The 16970-nt window shown below is 39.9% G+C and overlaps 1 protein-coding gene across 1 annotated transcript in view; it reads right to left on the bottom strand.

Annotated features, from left to right (window-relative positions):
* Positions 1–7347: 7347 nt before the first annotated feature.
* LOC126184961 (katanin p60 ATPase-containing subunit A-like 1) overlaps positions 7348–16970 on the bottom strand; it is a 193369-nt gene continuing 183746 nt past the window's right edge. The window contains exons 8-9 of the mRNA XM_049927655.1: positions 10662–10788; positions 7348–7759 (exon numbers count right to left, since the gene is read on the bottom strand). Coding sequence (XP_049783612.1) covers positions 7561–7759; positions 10662–10788 — 326 coding nt within the window. The 3' untranslated portion in view covers positions 7348–7560. The remainder of the gene's footprint in view (positions 7760–10661; positions 10789–16970) is intronic.

Below are 16970 nucleotides of genomic sequence, written 5' to 3'. Positions count from 1 at the left end.
CACCATCTGTCTATAAGTTTCTTAGCATTACATGTTGGACATATAGTTTCCAACATGTTATGATGCACTGATCTCCCATGTGCATGACATGGTGCAGTCAAGTCCACACTTTTCCACTGGGTGCAGTCTCCTCACTCTAGCTTCCAGATGCTGAGATGAATGTGATTATTTCCATTTTCTTCCTTGACTGTGACTAGGGGTTTGAGGCACCACAGGAACTGAATCTATAAGAACTGGATTATTTGTGTGTTGTTTTACATGTTCTGAATATTCATCTTGCACCTCGGATGATTCACCATGTTCTGTTTCATGAAGCTGATATTCTGTCATCTTTGACATCTTTATCATCCAACTCATCAGAATCATAAATATCTTCTCGTGCAGACTCTTCTTCTGGTAAACTGTTCAAGTAATTCAGTAATTCTCTACACATGTGGAAACACCAATGAGCCACAATAATGAGGAGCCCTGAACTTCTGCAGAGCACAACAATATACTGACAGAGAGCAGCAAGAAACACACGTTTGCACTTCCACTACATCAAGTAAAATGGAAAGAAAGAGAGGGATGATCAGAAGAATGAAATAAAATAAGCTAAGCAGATGTAAAAATCCATTTTTGCACATGTAGAGATGATAAATGTAAAAAATACTCTGCAGGCAACATAACTGGGTGCCATTTTATGATAAAAATGTTTATAGTTATCCACTTTTTGTAATAGATTTTTGTCTTTTACAGAAACTATAAACCACCAAATTACATTAAAATAAAGACATACACTATTTATTGAATTTTAAACAATGCTCACCAGTCAGAATGACTGGTACAGACGTTCTAATGATAAACAGAAATTGATTTTCTAGCTCTCTGTCTCTGTCTCTCTCTCTCTCTCTCTCTCTCTCTATCTCTCTCTCTCTCTCTCTCTCACACACACACACACACACACACACACACACATAGCCAGATGTCCACTTCTGTCCTAGAATGAAGTGTGTGGGAAGTGTGGTTTGTGTTCCACCAGTATCACAGCAAGTGCAGATCAGGAGAACTCGATCAGTAATAATATTCTTTATGCTGCAAGACTTCTGTGCAGAGGTTGACGACAGCATCCCAGTGGTCACCCAGGCAATGGTCACTATTTCAGCATAGCTCCATGCTACATCTCCAGCTCAAAGGAGTGTTTGTGTACTAAAGGCAATGATGCTTGCCTCAGCAGAAGACCACAGCTAGCGCCCCAGCTATGCATGTATGGTAGGCACCTATGGCAGCCAGCAGGCTTATGAGGCAATGACTGTGAACAGCAAGTCAGATGCACAGATGCCCAGAACTTGGCCCAGGGCTCTTGATGGTGGCTGAGGTAGCAGATGAAGACACCCTAAAGGAGGTCTTCCCTTGGTAGTCCCAGTTCCAGACCCAAAACTATCAGTTCTAGCAGTGGTTCCTACAATGGGCTAGGTGAAGTTGAAGCTGATTTGCCCCACAGAGGCAGCTGACCTAGAGGTGGTGTCAGCTGTAGTTGGACATCCCAGAGCCAATCATAGTATGAACAAAAGTGCTGGTAGGTGCTGAGTAATGAGTATGTATAGTAACTCTGCACAGCTACGGTGTGATAGGGCCCCGTCTCTAGTCATGTAGGTGACCATGAAAGTGTAAAATTGTCATGACATGTGGAATTTCAGCCCACCACTGTGGCAGACTGTGGTCTTGCAGCATGCTCTGCCAGCAGAATTCTAGCACCCAGTAACAAGATTTCGTATTCAGCTCACTTGCCTGACTCTCAATGGGTTGTGAAGTCTGGACTGTGTTACACAAAACGTCTTTCTCTTCAGGAATATTCAGTCCTCTGAATCCATGGCTTGTTCTAAGCCTGTTAATCATTTAAAATAACCTAACACTGTAGCATCTCTGTCCTCTGACACCATTATTTACAATTTCTACATTGAACACCTTCTTTCTTTGTTCACTTGATCACATGGTTTATGGAGGCTGGTAGACCCACAATTGTTCAGAACTCTGGGGCTGACACACTTGATCAGTATGTAATAGACTGGAAGTTCAGGTGGACAGATGGTCCTCTAACATTCATAGACATAGGCTCAGACTGGGATTAAGATGGTGCCCCAGGATTAAATTACAATTACCATGACTCTGTGCTGGTACCTGCTGCAGTATTACTGAATGTATTGGAACATGTTTTCCACACTTATGTGCCCCTTTCTGTGCAACTATATGATCATTGAGTGGTGTCAGTATGGAGTGATGTAGAGGATTATCAAGAAAACACAGCAGTAAATGTTCAGAGCCACAGCCCTTCTTATTGTTGCTGGGAGCTGAAAAGTCAGTCCCAAGATGTCACATTTTGTACCATTCAAAAGTGTCCCACTGTTCCATAGCTCTAAGCACTCTGTTCCCCTTGAACATCCCTGCTCATAGCAAGTGCTGATAACTCTAATTAGGTCACACACAGATTGTGCCCAGTAAGGTCCCGCGTTTTGGAAATATGCTTGTGTTGTGAGGATGCCTGTGGGCATCTTCTTGCTCCTGTCCCCTTGAGAAACAGCTCTATCTTGCACATCTCTGTGACAGTTTGAACCATTGTCACAAAATCACTGCACACCACCCCATTCCAGTAATACAATTTCTCTAATGCTGTACCATGTACCAACTGTGTCGGTTACTTCCTCTCCCAATGTTCCATCTAAATCTACAACCTGAAAACGTTAGTAGCTATACCTCACCTACAGTATATTTATACAGAAAAATAAGCAAACACCATCTCCCACCATTGCAAAACAATAGAAATCCCCAAATTACTATACTATTGAAACACTAGAATCAATTCAGACAACCCAAAAGATATTTCCTGCATAGCTGTTAAAATATCACAAGAATGAAATTCATCCACTAATTGCAACCACCAAATTAACATCTCAGTCAAAATACATACAAATTAAAACAAAACTCATTCATCATGTGCACATAATCCATTCAGACACTCTCATTATCATGGTATATGAAGCAATAAAATATAAGCACTGCTGTTCTTGCCACAGATGAGTGAACTGTGCCTGACCAACCACTGTGTCATGTATCAACTAATGGCATCATGTGGATGTAGTATGGAGGAGCGGGAGTCAACACACCTAACCCCCAGCCATTGTTATGATGTGGTCCAGTATCTCCTCAGTTACTGGCATCATGAACCTGCGTGTAACCTGTTCCAGTCCTCCCACCAATGAAAAATCTCCGGCAGCATGGGGAATCAAAACCAAGTCCTCTGTATGGAAATCAATCATGCTGACTTCTCAGCTATGGAGCTGGATGTGATACATGATATGAGCTATAAAATGCATCTTATAAAACTATAAGAAAATTTAGTACACTGTCCTTTCCTCTATACATTTGCTTAACTGTCTGTCTTAATGTGAAAGTGACTTGCATGCAGATTGCACAGAAGTAATCCACTCCACTTGTGTTACATTCTCCTTCCTACATCTTCCCCTTTTTTGGAAATGACACCAGTAATGGCAGTAAAGAGTTGAAACACCCTAAGGCAGATGGATATGCCCAATATGGATGTCTCGTGTTCTTGGAGGGGGTTGTAACTTCATGTTCACTAATGAAGTATGGAGCTCAGTAATAAGCGAAGAATTTTTTTACCTCTCCCTCTGGGGTGTAATAGCTTGTCAACATACCAGCTGTCCTACATGGTATTCAGGTAACTTAGCATTTCACTACCCCATCCACTGAAGATGTTCTGGGGCCTTTGTATTTGCTCTTTGCACTTCTGTAAGGTTGAACCAGATAGTAGGGGATTCTATCTTTATTTTATTTCAAAAGGTTTATTTCATTCTCTTGTTATGGTCAAGCATTAGCCAGTAGATCCAACTGCCTGTAATTTTCTCGTCCCATGGTCTGGCAGCAGCAAGTCACCACCGAGGTGGGCAATCTCAATCACGCACCTCCCTCATGTGCTGATGAGGTAATACCGGTTAGGCAAAGCTGACCAACTTCGGAACTTTCCATGGTGTTGCTGTGGTTTTCTCGGCTCCTGGCCAATTAGGGTGGAGGAAATCGCATGGCTGTGCTGGAGGTACCCTGCTGCCCATCAGCTGAAAACGCTCTCTGCCACGCGCCCTGTGGCTGTGAACATCATCTTCTCTTCCCGGTGCTGCGGCGCCGAGGACTTTGTTTCTGTAGCTGCCACACCTTTCGGACTTGTTCGAATGGCAGCCACCACTTTTCTTTAACTTCACCTAAGTTTGCTGCAAATTATGTTTTGCCCACCACTACATCTTGGCTCACCCTCGCCTTCCCAGGCCTGACTCATGTTGCCCATTTGAATTCACATCTGTTGGTTTTTCTGCCAATAAATGGCCTCATTTCAAGAAAAGGTGTCAGAACAATTTCTTTCAACAAATTCGCCCACCGCCTTAGCCCCTACTAGCAGAGCCGTTCCTGCACCTTCTGTAAAGCTCTTGTGGAATTCCGTACCTATTCTCCATTCCTCCCTACTTTAGCCTTCACTACCTCAAATAGTGAAGGCATATTCTGGCCATATACTACCTCACAGTGTGACAGACATGTACTCTCAGAAACCTTAGAAGAGCCCAAGATCTCCATATCAATCATTACAAATGATTTACTAGCCTCTGTTAATCTTTGCAGTGGAATATGCTGATGGCTTAATTCAACCCACTGTGCACATGATACATGTACTGTCTTACATCTTCTTTAAGTGTCCACTGCCAGTATTGTTTCACTGTATGCTGCTCCATGGTTCTTCGACCCCCATGGCTGGCTAACAAATGATCATGTACCTGTCTCAACACTTCCTTCCACAGCGCGGCTGGAATCACAAGATGGGGTCCTTGTTTTCTTTTCTTACATAACACTCCACCATGCTGAATGAACTGTAGCTGCATAACTTGCAGTCTTCATCAGCTCTTGTGCTTTCTATCACTCTGCAGCTGTGTGACCCACTCACCATAATACACAAACCTTGAGACTGAGGCCGTCTGCATTCCCTTGTGTTCTGTCTGATCCATGGATTACCTCAAAATTGAACTCGCTAAGCTTCAGTACCCAGTGAATCAATCTGCTTGATGGATCCTTCAAACTTAATATCCATGTCAACACCACATACCTGTTATTACTTTTAGTATACTACAATGTGAGTAACATCAAAAGTATGTTATGCCACATATGAGGCTTAAGAATTTCCTTTTTTGTTTTAGAGTAAATTCTTTACAATGTATTCAATCAATGTGAGGAATAGGCAACTGCATGCTCTGCTCTATCCACTTCCTGACTCAATAAACAGCTAAGCAAATTATTGCTTGCATCATATGACAATACAAATTCATTTTCATAGTTTGAAAAAATCAACACTGTACAAGATCTTAACAATTCTTTTAATTTACTGACTGCATCCCTGCACTCTGATGTACAATGACACATCACTCCTTTTCTCAGTTGGTGAGTAAGTGGCCATGCTACCTCTGTAAATTTCACATTGAACTTTCTATAACAATTCAATAAAACCAAAAACGACTATAGTTCTTCCTCAGAACACAGTGCAGAAAATCTTGCATGAACCTTACCAACTAGCATCAGTTCAGACCTCTTCATGATTAATCACATGTTTCAATACTCAGTCTTAGATGTGCTGTGTGCAACTGTCAGAGACCTTCATTAACAGTAGCACTTGTTCTTCCATATCCGGAGCAAGGTCAGCTAAGTCATCCAAATGTACCGTACACGTCCTTGCTTTCAAACCTTGCTAAAATCCATGTGGCAAATGCTGAAATGTGGCTGCCACATTCTTTAATCCAAATGGCATATACCAGTATTGGTAGTTACCCATAGGAACAATAAATGCATTTTTGGCTGGTCTTCCAGTATTGCTTCTAGCTGATGATAACCACTCTTTAAGTTCATGGTGGAGTCTATCCAAAATTATCCATAGTTTCTGTTACATCTGAGATCAGATAAGCACCTGTAATCATGCGACTACTGAGTTATCTGTAACTAAAACAAAACTGATATGATTTTGAGCTATCCATACTCTTTTTTTGGGGATGATCACCACAGGTGCTCCACCGGATTGATACTTTCCTCAATAATGCCCGTAACTGCTGTTAATGAATTCTTCAGTAGTTGGGCTACGTCAGTTTCAGGATAGTCTGCATTTTTGCTAGATTTCCCCCTCATCTACATCATCGTTAATGATTCCATGCAAATCTGACAGATTTTGTCCCCTCCCCCACCCTTCTGACATAGGTAAACTGCCATAAGTGCAAAATGGTGTGAAAATCAAAAGGTGGTGGGAAACTCAAAAGAGCCAAATTTTGCTACACAGTATTCCCCCACCCCTTTGACATCACTGTGGAAGTAAGACAGTTCTCCTAAGTGCAAAATGATGGGAAAAAAGATTGGGAATCGTCCATTTGGTTCTGTCTGAGACAATACAAAATGGTTTCACAATAATTTATCGATGTCTTTCAGGAGATGACTTTGTGTTTTAGATTGCTTTTATGCCTGGTGTGCTTTGTTGAGTTCTTGCATTCACTTCCAAAGTGCTTCTTTTTTCACTCAATTTTCTTTGATGATCTCCCCAAGGTACTTAAATTTGTGTACTTTGTTATCTTTGTATTTTATACAAATTTGTGGTGCATCACCAATTGTACTGGTCATTACTTAAGTTTTCTACAACATATTTTTAAGCGAATGTGTTCTGGAATTTCTTGTACTTTATCAATTTTTGTCCTAGTAATGTGTATGTCATTTACATTTGTACTCCACTAGGCACCGCACAGTGTGTGACACCATCATTATCCAACCTAATGTGTTTTCTTTGGATTTGGTTCATTTTGATTTATGTACAGATTTGGGTGTTAGCACAGTGCGTTTGTATACGAACTGCATGGCTGGCTCAATAACTTAACATATATGCAGGAAGTTCAACAAGACATGTAAACTACATGTTTTTGGGGTACTCATCCATTTCACATAAACATTTCTGGTATTTACGATGCTAATATATCATTTATCCCATATCTCTATTGTATACCATAGGTTGGTTAGGAACAACAATTTAAAAAAAGTTTAGAATATGCAACAATGAAAAATGATTTAGTTAAAAAATAATGTATGAAGAGGGATAAGGAAAAAATATATTATGCATTCTAAAGCTCCTTGGGCTAATTCTGATACCATATAAAGTACATAGGACTAACGCTGACAGCCAAAAGCTATAATAAGAATTCTTTCTTCTTAATGAGAATTTTTCGTTGAATGAGATTGAGGCAAAACAATTTTCATATCTTTGTTCGATTCTATAGAACACACCACAGTAAATCTTAACAAGTAGTTCAGACACAATTAGTAAATATTTTGTTTCAAAAAATGAGCAAATCAGTAATAATGGTTAGTGAGTATGGGAAAGATTAGGTTAAGAATACCATACATGGATAATCTTTATTTCAGTCTGAACATGCTAGAAAATTATATCACATGTCATTTTACACTTCATAAAAAATAATCATCACTTCAAGGTCTCTAGCAAGATCCAAATTCTTCCATCCAAATTTCATATTTTGCAATGTCTCCTGCTGATACACTTTTTTTACATCTTGTTAATGCTTCATCAAAATCCTGCATAGTTACTGGTAGATCAACATCTTCTTTCTTGATTTTCTTAATTTCTTCTGGACTCCTGCCACATATTTTATGCCTCATTGCCATAAGGGCAGCATCCCTGAGAAGAGCACACAAAACATGAATAATTACACAAAGGTTTAATTTACTGTTTCAGGATCAAGTGGGGTGGTTTTTTTAGTAACATTTCATGCATTTTATACTGAGCTCTGAAATCTATAACATATTAGAATCCATAACTCAGTACCACAACATAGGTGACCTTCTGCCATTTGTGTTTGAATCCTGAGCATCAATTTACATACTCAAATGTTTGGTACAACTAAACTGAGCAAGCATTATTTTCTCTGATCTTGCCCACTTCAAGTTTCTATACCATTCTGACAACAGCAATGATTGTCACTGCAAAGCACAACAGGTAATTAGTATTGGTTCATAAGCATCATGTGTCAGAAATATCAAGTGCTACAGTCTGATGTGACACCAGTTACTGTTTGTTATCGCTTATTGTGTTCACTAGAGGCTGTGGGATGGACAGTGATATATTACAACTGTCCAACTGTACCATTTATTGCTATTTCATTGCATGATATACACCACAATTTTTCACCATTTTAATTCCAATGTTTACTTAACACACAGCTTGCTGAAAATCTATGATCTCTATCCATTGGCCTGCAATGTCATCTAAGTTGTAACCCATTGAGAATACTTATTATGTGATGAGGAAAAATTCCTTTGACTGTAGATAGAAACTGAAATTGCCAGAGAAATAGTGGAATGTGTTTTTATTTATTTATTCTGATACACATTCCATTTATCCATTATTGTGTGATCACATATGCTTGTGGAATGACTTGAAACTGTTAACTCATTTTGTATGTTTGTCATTACAGAGTTTAAAATGTAAATTTCAGATATTACCTAAACACAGCCTTTGATTTATAAAATACAGTAACCATCTTTATAACTTACAGGACACAATGTGATTTATAAGATCCAATTAAAGAAGAAAGAGACAATAAAACAGCAAAGCACAGATAGATATGGAAAATACTGTTACCTGTGTCTGTTAAAGAATTTGCCTAGAGAACAGAAACTTTTTCGAGATGAAACTGCTCCAGCTTACTTTTAAATATTCAGTTACTGCCTTGTAGAGATTTAATATGACTTGGAGGTGAGTTCAAGATTTTTGTGCTAGTGCATTTTACACATTTTTGCACTAGAGAAAATTCTTCAAGTTTTATTGTATGCCACATTTTCTTCTTGTGTTATGACAGTGGCAGTAATCATTCATTTGTTTCATATTGAGAAGTATTGTGAAGCATGAATGGCATGATCAAAAAGAGATTTTGAGAGGTAGTAGTTAATATCTCTATTTGCTTCAAAAGATTAGGACATGAAATTCTTAGAGGCACTCCACACACCACTCTGACAATCTTTCTCTGGACGATAAAGACTTTTTTCAGTACCAGTGAACTGCCGCACAAGATGAGTGACTTGAAGTAACCAAAATAAGCAGATTTTGAGACGTTGGTGTCTGAGTTGGGAGATAATCCTTTTCAAGATTTGAAGGATGTGATGTTCTCAGTTAAACCTGTTATTTGTTCGTATGCCTAATTATTTCAAACAGTATGCCCACTGTATCTGATGGCTCTCAAGTGCAGTGTTAATTTCTTATGGGCTTTCCTGATTAGAATGGAAGTAAATATAATTGGTTTTGATGAGATTTATTGTCAGGGAATTTACTGTGAACCAGTTCAGAACATCTGCAAGTAATAACATGGCATTAAACTCCACAACTGTCGATGTTTTATAGTGTATCACAATGCTTGTGGATAAGAAATAGCAGGTGACTGAGGACAGAGTCTTGTAGGGCTCCATAATTTACCATTCCCCATTTGGACTCCAGCCCTCTTACCTACATGTTGATCCCATCTGAGATTATTTTCTCTTGTCTGTCATGTAGGTAGGATTTTAGCCTGTGGCTCAATTGTCCTCTGATTCCATACTGGCATCCATAATTAATGCTTCCTACTGTGCAGAATTTTTCCTCTTTGAAAGTTAAACAAGGCTGCTTGTTGACTGTCGGACTTATTAACTCTAATTTGTTATATGATATATGAGAGAATGATGGTTTCATGAAGTAGCTTAAATCATAACAGTGTGCAGTGATTTATTCATATAATGGTCTATTATGTTACAGAGATAAGCATGACCTGGTGTTATTTATGAAATGAAATTACTGTGTGAACCATTAGCAGTTGGGTCACTGTTACATAAGCTGCCATGCAGCATTACTGACAGTAGTACAGAATATTCAAAGTCTTTCCATTAATACTATTACTAATATGTTTAACTACTTCATTTAGTATTTTATTAGTGACAGTCTACATTTATAAGCAAGAATATACTGATCATTCATGTAGTTTTCTGTGAGTCAACCACTGGCATAAAAACTTGATCATAACAGGGATATTACTAATTGCCTTCTTTAATGCTGAGGTAAACACAGGTGGATGGCACTCATAACATGGTATTGTCATCACTGGCCTATTTATTTATGTCTCATGATGTGTGTGTTGTTCGGGTGATCTCCAAGATGCCAGTATGTTCTGGTGCATCATTTAACATAATAAAACAAGAAGCCCGATTTATTAGAGAAGATAACACATTTCTCTTACACTATTTTCTAAGGTGAATCCTGTAATGCTGAATGACATAATATGTATTGGTGTCAATGGATAAATTAGTGCACACACATGGGTGCAGAAAGACATGAGCAACCATGAATCATGAATTGTGTGCTCTCAAGCACTTTTATCTCCTCCAGCACTGTGTTTCATTTTTCAAGCCATGTCGCATCTGTGATATTCACTGGAAAATCATATTTGTCAAGTTGCTTCGGTTATCAGCTTCCCTCATTTAAATGGGAGAAAGATGATCATAATGTTCTGCCTTATTAGTGTACTTTGATTTTCAACAAATTGTATTTTACTTACCTACATACATTACTTATGTCTGATCCTGTGTAGCCCTTAAGGCTGTCAGCAACTTTGTTAGTATCTAGAGAGGGATCAACATTTACTCCTTCCAGGCATAGTTTCACCAAGGCAGATCTTGTTTCATCTGAAACAACATGAAACATCCTGACATCAGTAATGACAATCTGTGTAAAAAAGGGTCCATTACACAAATTCTGTGAAAGATAAATTGGAAAGGAAGAAACTGCCACATACAAATAATATAGGATTTATTCTGTATAATGAAGGCGAATTAATTCTCTTCAGTAACACAGACTGTGTGGATACACCAAACTCTTTACGGCATCCACTGTCTCTAAGTCAGTTTATGGAATGTCCTCAAATGATGCAGTGGGTTTAAGATACATAACATAGTCTTCTTGTCCAGTAGAACAAACTCAGCATATACTCTGTGTAGAGTAATTTGTTTTTAAAATTATTTTATATGCATAACATCCTCAAGATCACTACACAAATCTTGGAAGAGAGCCAACAGCTGAATAATTTTCTCCTTCCTGTGCATTGCTAGGTTTGTATAAATGTTAGGAAATGTCATTTTTCGCTGTTGTATTATATTTATGAAAGATACTGCTATTTCTGTTTCAACTGCTATTGATTAATGTCAACAAACTTCCTTTCACTGTCATTTCCTGTTGCATTTTTCACTATGAATGTACTATTTTTTGCTCCATTAACATTTTTCTTTATTGTGGTAATGGAGGATGTCCATGAAGAACTGTGACACGTAATCCAACTGCCAGTATTAGTATGGCGTACACGTGGTATTATTGTACCGAAATACGTGAGTTAGGGGCTTGTGGGTGGTGAAAATTACAAAGGGATGAGCTTCTACCGATAGGCAGAAGAATTTTACTGCCTTGAACAGTGCAAGCAACTCATGATCCTTAGCACTCCATGTGTGTTGCCACTCTGAAAGCTTCCATGAGAAGAAACTGAGCATCTGCCAGCTGCTGCCAATGCGTTGTTGAAGCACTGCACCTATAACTGTCTGGCTAGCATTCATGACCACGGCCAGTTGAGTGTCGTGCACCAGGTGAGAGAGCAGTGTCGCTTCTGCAAGGCTTCGTTTGGAGTTAATAAAGCCTCTCTCCATTGCATGCTACCAGTTGACAAGAGTCTCTCCCTTCAAGGTAGAAAAAAATGGTTCAAATGGCTCTGAGCACTATGGGACTTAACATCTGTGGTCATCAGTCCCCTAGACTTAGAACTACTTAAACCTAATTAACCTAAGGACATCACATACATCCATGCCCAAGGCAGGATTCAAACCTGCGACCTTAGCAGTCACGCGGTTCCAGACTGAAGCGCCTAGAACTGCACGGCCACACTGGCCGGCTTCAAGGTAGGACCACGTAGCACCACAGTCAGAGGTTCCAGCAATGTGGTGGCATTAGGCAGATGGCACCGATAAAAATTTATCATGTCAAGATAGTGGCATAAGCCTTTGTGCGTCTGTGGGTGTGGCTTGTTCAACATCCCCTGCACCTTACCCAGTAGTGGCTCTGAGTAAATGCCCTTGAAACTCAATTTCTGTGACCTCAAACATAATTTTTGAGGAATTGACTATGCCGGCCTCGCTCAGCCACTGAAAGATGGTCGTTATATGGCAGTGATGGCATTCAGATGACTTTGAATAGACGAGGATGTCAGTGAGGTACATAAAATACCGCAAATGTGCCTCGTAAAATGCCATCCAGTAAATGCTGCTATGTCTGGGCAATATTCTGTAGACCGAACGACAAGTATAAGGTTTCAAAAAGAATGAAGGGCATTATAATTACTGTTTTCTGAATGTCTTCAGGTGCCACAGGGATCTGCATGAACACCTTCATGCAGTTAATTTTGCTAAGTATAACAGAGCCCACCAAGGCATGGCTACAATTCTACAGGCGTGGTTTGAGGTATCGGTCTGGCACTGTTTGTGCATTTAAGGTAGGTAGTCTCTTCATGGGCACCAAAAATTATCTTTCTTTGGCACAAAGTGCAAGGCAGAGGACCATTGGCTGCATGGTGGACGAACAATGCACTGTCACAACACGGCCTCGAACTCAGCCTTTACTACAGCAAGTCACTCGGGTGCAAGTCGATGTGGACAGCATGAGGTTGGTGGTCCACGCGTAATCATAATGTGGTGGACTGCTGAATGTTTGACATGCCTCAGTGCACAAGGCAGACAAGTGCGCTCTGGAAATTTGTCCAGTATGTCTGCATATGGTCTGGGGAACTTCACTAGTTTAACACTGAATGAGGCAGCCAGCTGTTACTGTCCCTCTATTTTCAAATTTGTTGTCAAATCAGCAGGGCACTTGTAATGTAAGCTAATATGTTGTTGTGACCAAGGAAATTCGCACCCAGGATTGGTTTGTTGACATCAGCCACAAAAAACTTACAGGGAAAGGTGCGACACAGTCCAGGATCCAAATTTCTGTGACAAGTGCTGTACATTTTTATTGTTGAGTTGTTTGCCACCATAAGAGATTGTCTAGGCCTTCCAGCAAGCTCTTAGCATAAATCAAGGGGAAAGAGACAGATTGGAACCCATGCAGATGAGGTACTTCACGCTGCTAGGCCATTCCATTATGAGGAGATGCCTGGATATTGCATTGCAGCTGGGTGAACCCAGGCCCATTTGCAGCTGGCATTTGGGTGCAAGCAGGGAGGCTGACACTTTTTCACTTTGTAGCTAAAGCAGGAATGATACCAGCAGTGCTCACTCAGCTGATGCTCTAATGTTGTCGGCTTACCACCAGAATGGCTGGTAACATACTGATGGTGGTGGGAGCCAGATCGGTGGTATCTAAATCTGTGCCACTATGGGGACTGCTGCTCTCTGTTTGTGAGTGTGCCAACCGGTTGACCTGTGTGCTGCCACCTTTGCGGCCAGGTCTCGAACTAGGTAGGGCAGGCTGGCACCTGTACTGGTAACTACGGGAGACACGTATCACTACAAAGCCAAATTTGCAGGCACGGTGACAGCATTGTAGGCTGCCACGGCAGTGGTATTGGGTGTTGTTGCCGGTGTGTCACACACCCTATCAGCCAAGTCCATGACAGGGCCCACCTGCATTTCTGTTTGTGCAGCAATGGCTGCTTGCACTTGTGCTGGAAGGCTGCGCATCCAGACAGCACGCAATAGCAAGTCTAGGACCATGTCGGACTGTGCGAGGCTCTGCAAATGGCGCAGGAACTGAGATGGCCTCCTGTCATTGCACATTGAAATAAGCAGTTCTCATAATATGCAAAGATCAGCACATTCCTCAAACTGGGGAACTATCAAGAATGGGGTTTCAGTAGGGTCAGTCTTGGGTCTGTTGTTGTTCTTAATATATATTAATGACTTGCCATTCTATATTCATGAAGAGGCAAAGTTAGTTCTCTTTGCTGATGATACAAGTATAGTAATCACACCTGACAAACAAGAATTAACTGATGAAATTGTCAATAATGTCTTTCAGAAAATTACTAAGTGGTTCCTTGTAAATGGACTCTCACTGAATTTTGATAAGACACAGTACATACACATCCGTACAGTAAATGGTATGACGCCATTAATAAATATAGACCTTCATCAGAAGCATATAGCTAAGGTATAATATTGAAAAGTTTTAGGTGTGTCCATTGATGAGAGATTAAATTGGAAGAAAGACATTGATGATCTGCTGAAACGTTTGAGTTCAGCTACTTATGCAATACGGGTCATTGCAAATTTTGGTGATAAACATCTTAGTAAATTAGCTTACTACGCCTATTTTCACTCATTGCTTGCATATGGCATCATATTTTGGTGTAATTCATTACTGAGGAATAAAATATTTATTGCACAAAAGCTTGTAGTCAGAATAATAACTGGATTCCACCTAAGATCATCCTTCAGACATTTATTTAAGGATCTAGGGATATTCACAGTAGCTTCTCAGTATATATACACTCTTATTAAATTTGTTATTAACAACCAAACCCAATTCAAAAGTAACAGCAGTGTGCATAACTACAATACTAGGAGAAAGGATGATATTCACTATTGAAGATTAAATCTAACTTTGGCACAGAAAGGGGTGAATTATACTGCCCTGCAGCCAGGCGACTAGCGCGAGTTTTGGTGTTCTCGTAAAGATAAGTTATTTTAGATTATAAAACATATAGGTTAGTACTGATTACGTCGTAAATAAGTGTATTAGTGTGCCGTTTAAGTGTACCATTAAAGGTTTCATTTTTCTTTACGTAATATAGCAGAAAACGCGAAAAGACCGTACAGTCGTATTTTCTGTTTACGTTCTGCTGCAGCAAACCTATAGAATTTCGTTTAGTTGTTCCTTGCTCTCTCCAGCAATTTAACTTAGCGTACCTCTTCATTATTTAACTAGCATTTCCGGAAAGTAGCGTAAAGTTTAACTTGTTGTTTCAGAAACTTTGCACTTTTGTTTTGTTTACACACAGTTGCGTATAGGCCAAATTTGTGTAACCATATTTTCGTGTTTATCTGTAATTTAACTGACTTATTCTTAATAAACTATTACGTTTATCATGAGTGAAAAGTGCTTGACTTGCCGTAGAATCGTTAGGTCGGGGCTTTGGTGTGATGGGTGCTGTAGTTTTTTCCATGTGGGTGACTGTAGTGGCGTGGGAATAGGGGAAGTAAATGAGACTCATCAGTGGTTTTGTAGGATTTGTAGTAGAGATAGGAAGATACTGGAACAGGAGGGGAAAATTGCCGCCCTTCGGACTGAGTTAGACAAGGCCAGGGGAGATCTTGACAGGTTAAGGAGGGAGAAGGGTAAAGAGAGGTGGGAAGTGGCAACAGGCAACAGGAGGAACAGGCCTAGAACTTTGTCTGACAGCTTTATGGTGAATGTGGAAAATAGATTTGGCCTGTTGCTTCAGTTAGAAGCTGGTGAGCCTCAAGCAGTTGCAGGTGTAGACAGGGCACAACGAACTTTCAGCAGCAAATTGAAAAGTAAGAATGTAGGGAAATCAGTAAAGGGAAAGAAAGTGTTGTTGTTAGGTAGTTCCCATGGAAGGGGTGTTGGCCAACTTTTGCAGGATGAACTAGGATCAGAATACCAGGTCACCAATTTTTTTAAACCTAGTGCTGGTCTGGAGCAGGTGACAGAGGATTTAGGATCACTTTGCAAAGATTTCACTAAGGAAGACACCGTGGTTATAGTGGGTGGGGCAGGTAACAGTATTGACAGAGATCCTGGGTACAGTATAGAGTGTGACCTGGCGAAGATTGCATCAGCATCAAAGCATACTAGTGTTGAGTTTGTATCTGTTCTTGGGGGCCATGACCGACCTCATTTGAACTCTTCTGTCAAGAGAGTTAATTTGGAGCTGGAACGGCTGCTCATGTCGGGTGCGGGGTCACACATTGGTGTGGTTCATGTTGATTCTCTCAGTAGGTGGGATTATACTAGGCATGGCCTTCACCTCAACAGGAAGGGGAAGGGTAAATTGGCTGGGGAAATAGCAGGAAAGTTAAAGGGGGGAGGCACTGTCATGAGTGGTAAAATACCAGTGGTTATAGGATTCAGAAACGACCCTTTTTTAGGGTAGGGAGGACAGAAAGAAAGCAAATTTTAAGAGAGGTTAGAACTGAGACAAACCTTCAGTTTGAGAAAGAAATCAAAAAACATAATTCCACCTTTTTACATCAGCATAAACAGCCATTGGCTAAGAATTTTCAACTGTCAGCAGATATTTTAACTCCACCCAATTTTAACTCAGTCAATGTGAAATGTCAGCTATCTTTATTGCATCAAAATATTCGAGGACTGAGAAATAAAATTAATGAATTAACTATCTGCATAGATGAATTAGAGTCTTCAAACCCAGCTGACATAATCTGCCTCTCTGAACATCATGTGACCACTGGTATAGAACTTTTAAGTGTTACAGGGTTTAGGTTAGCATCTCACTTTTGTAGATCAGAAATGGAGAAAGGAGGAGTTGCCACATTCATCAGGAACTGTCATAAATTTAAGAACATAGACATTCATAAATTTTGCCTAGAACAGCATATGGAAGCATGTGCAACAGAATTAGATTTTCACAAAAAATCTTTCATAATATTAAGTGTATATCGAGCACCTGCAGGTAACTTTAATCTGTTTGTAAACCACCTTGAAGCTGTACTGGCCCATTTAACAACCGAAAACAAAGAAATAGTGGTTGCTGGTGATTTCAATGTAGATTTCCTTAAAGACTCTCCCAATAAGAACTTATTTGAGTTAGTAACACTATCATTCAACTTAATTCCCACAGTAAAGT

The sequence above is a fragment of the Schistocerca cancellata genome, chromosome 4, assembly GCF_023864275.1.
Source record: "Schistocerca cancellata isolate TAMUIC-IGC-003103 chromosome 4, iqSchCanc2.1, whole genome shotgun sequence".
NCBI lineage: Eukaryota > Metazoa > Arthropoda > Insecta > Orthoptera > Acrididae > Schistocerca > Schistocerca cancellata.
Note: the sequence above shows the minus strand (reverse complement) of the source record. Positions and strands in the feature narration are given on the sequence as shown.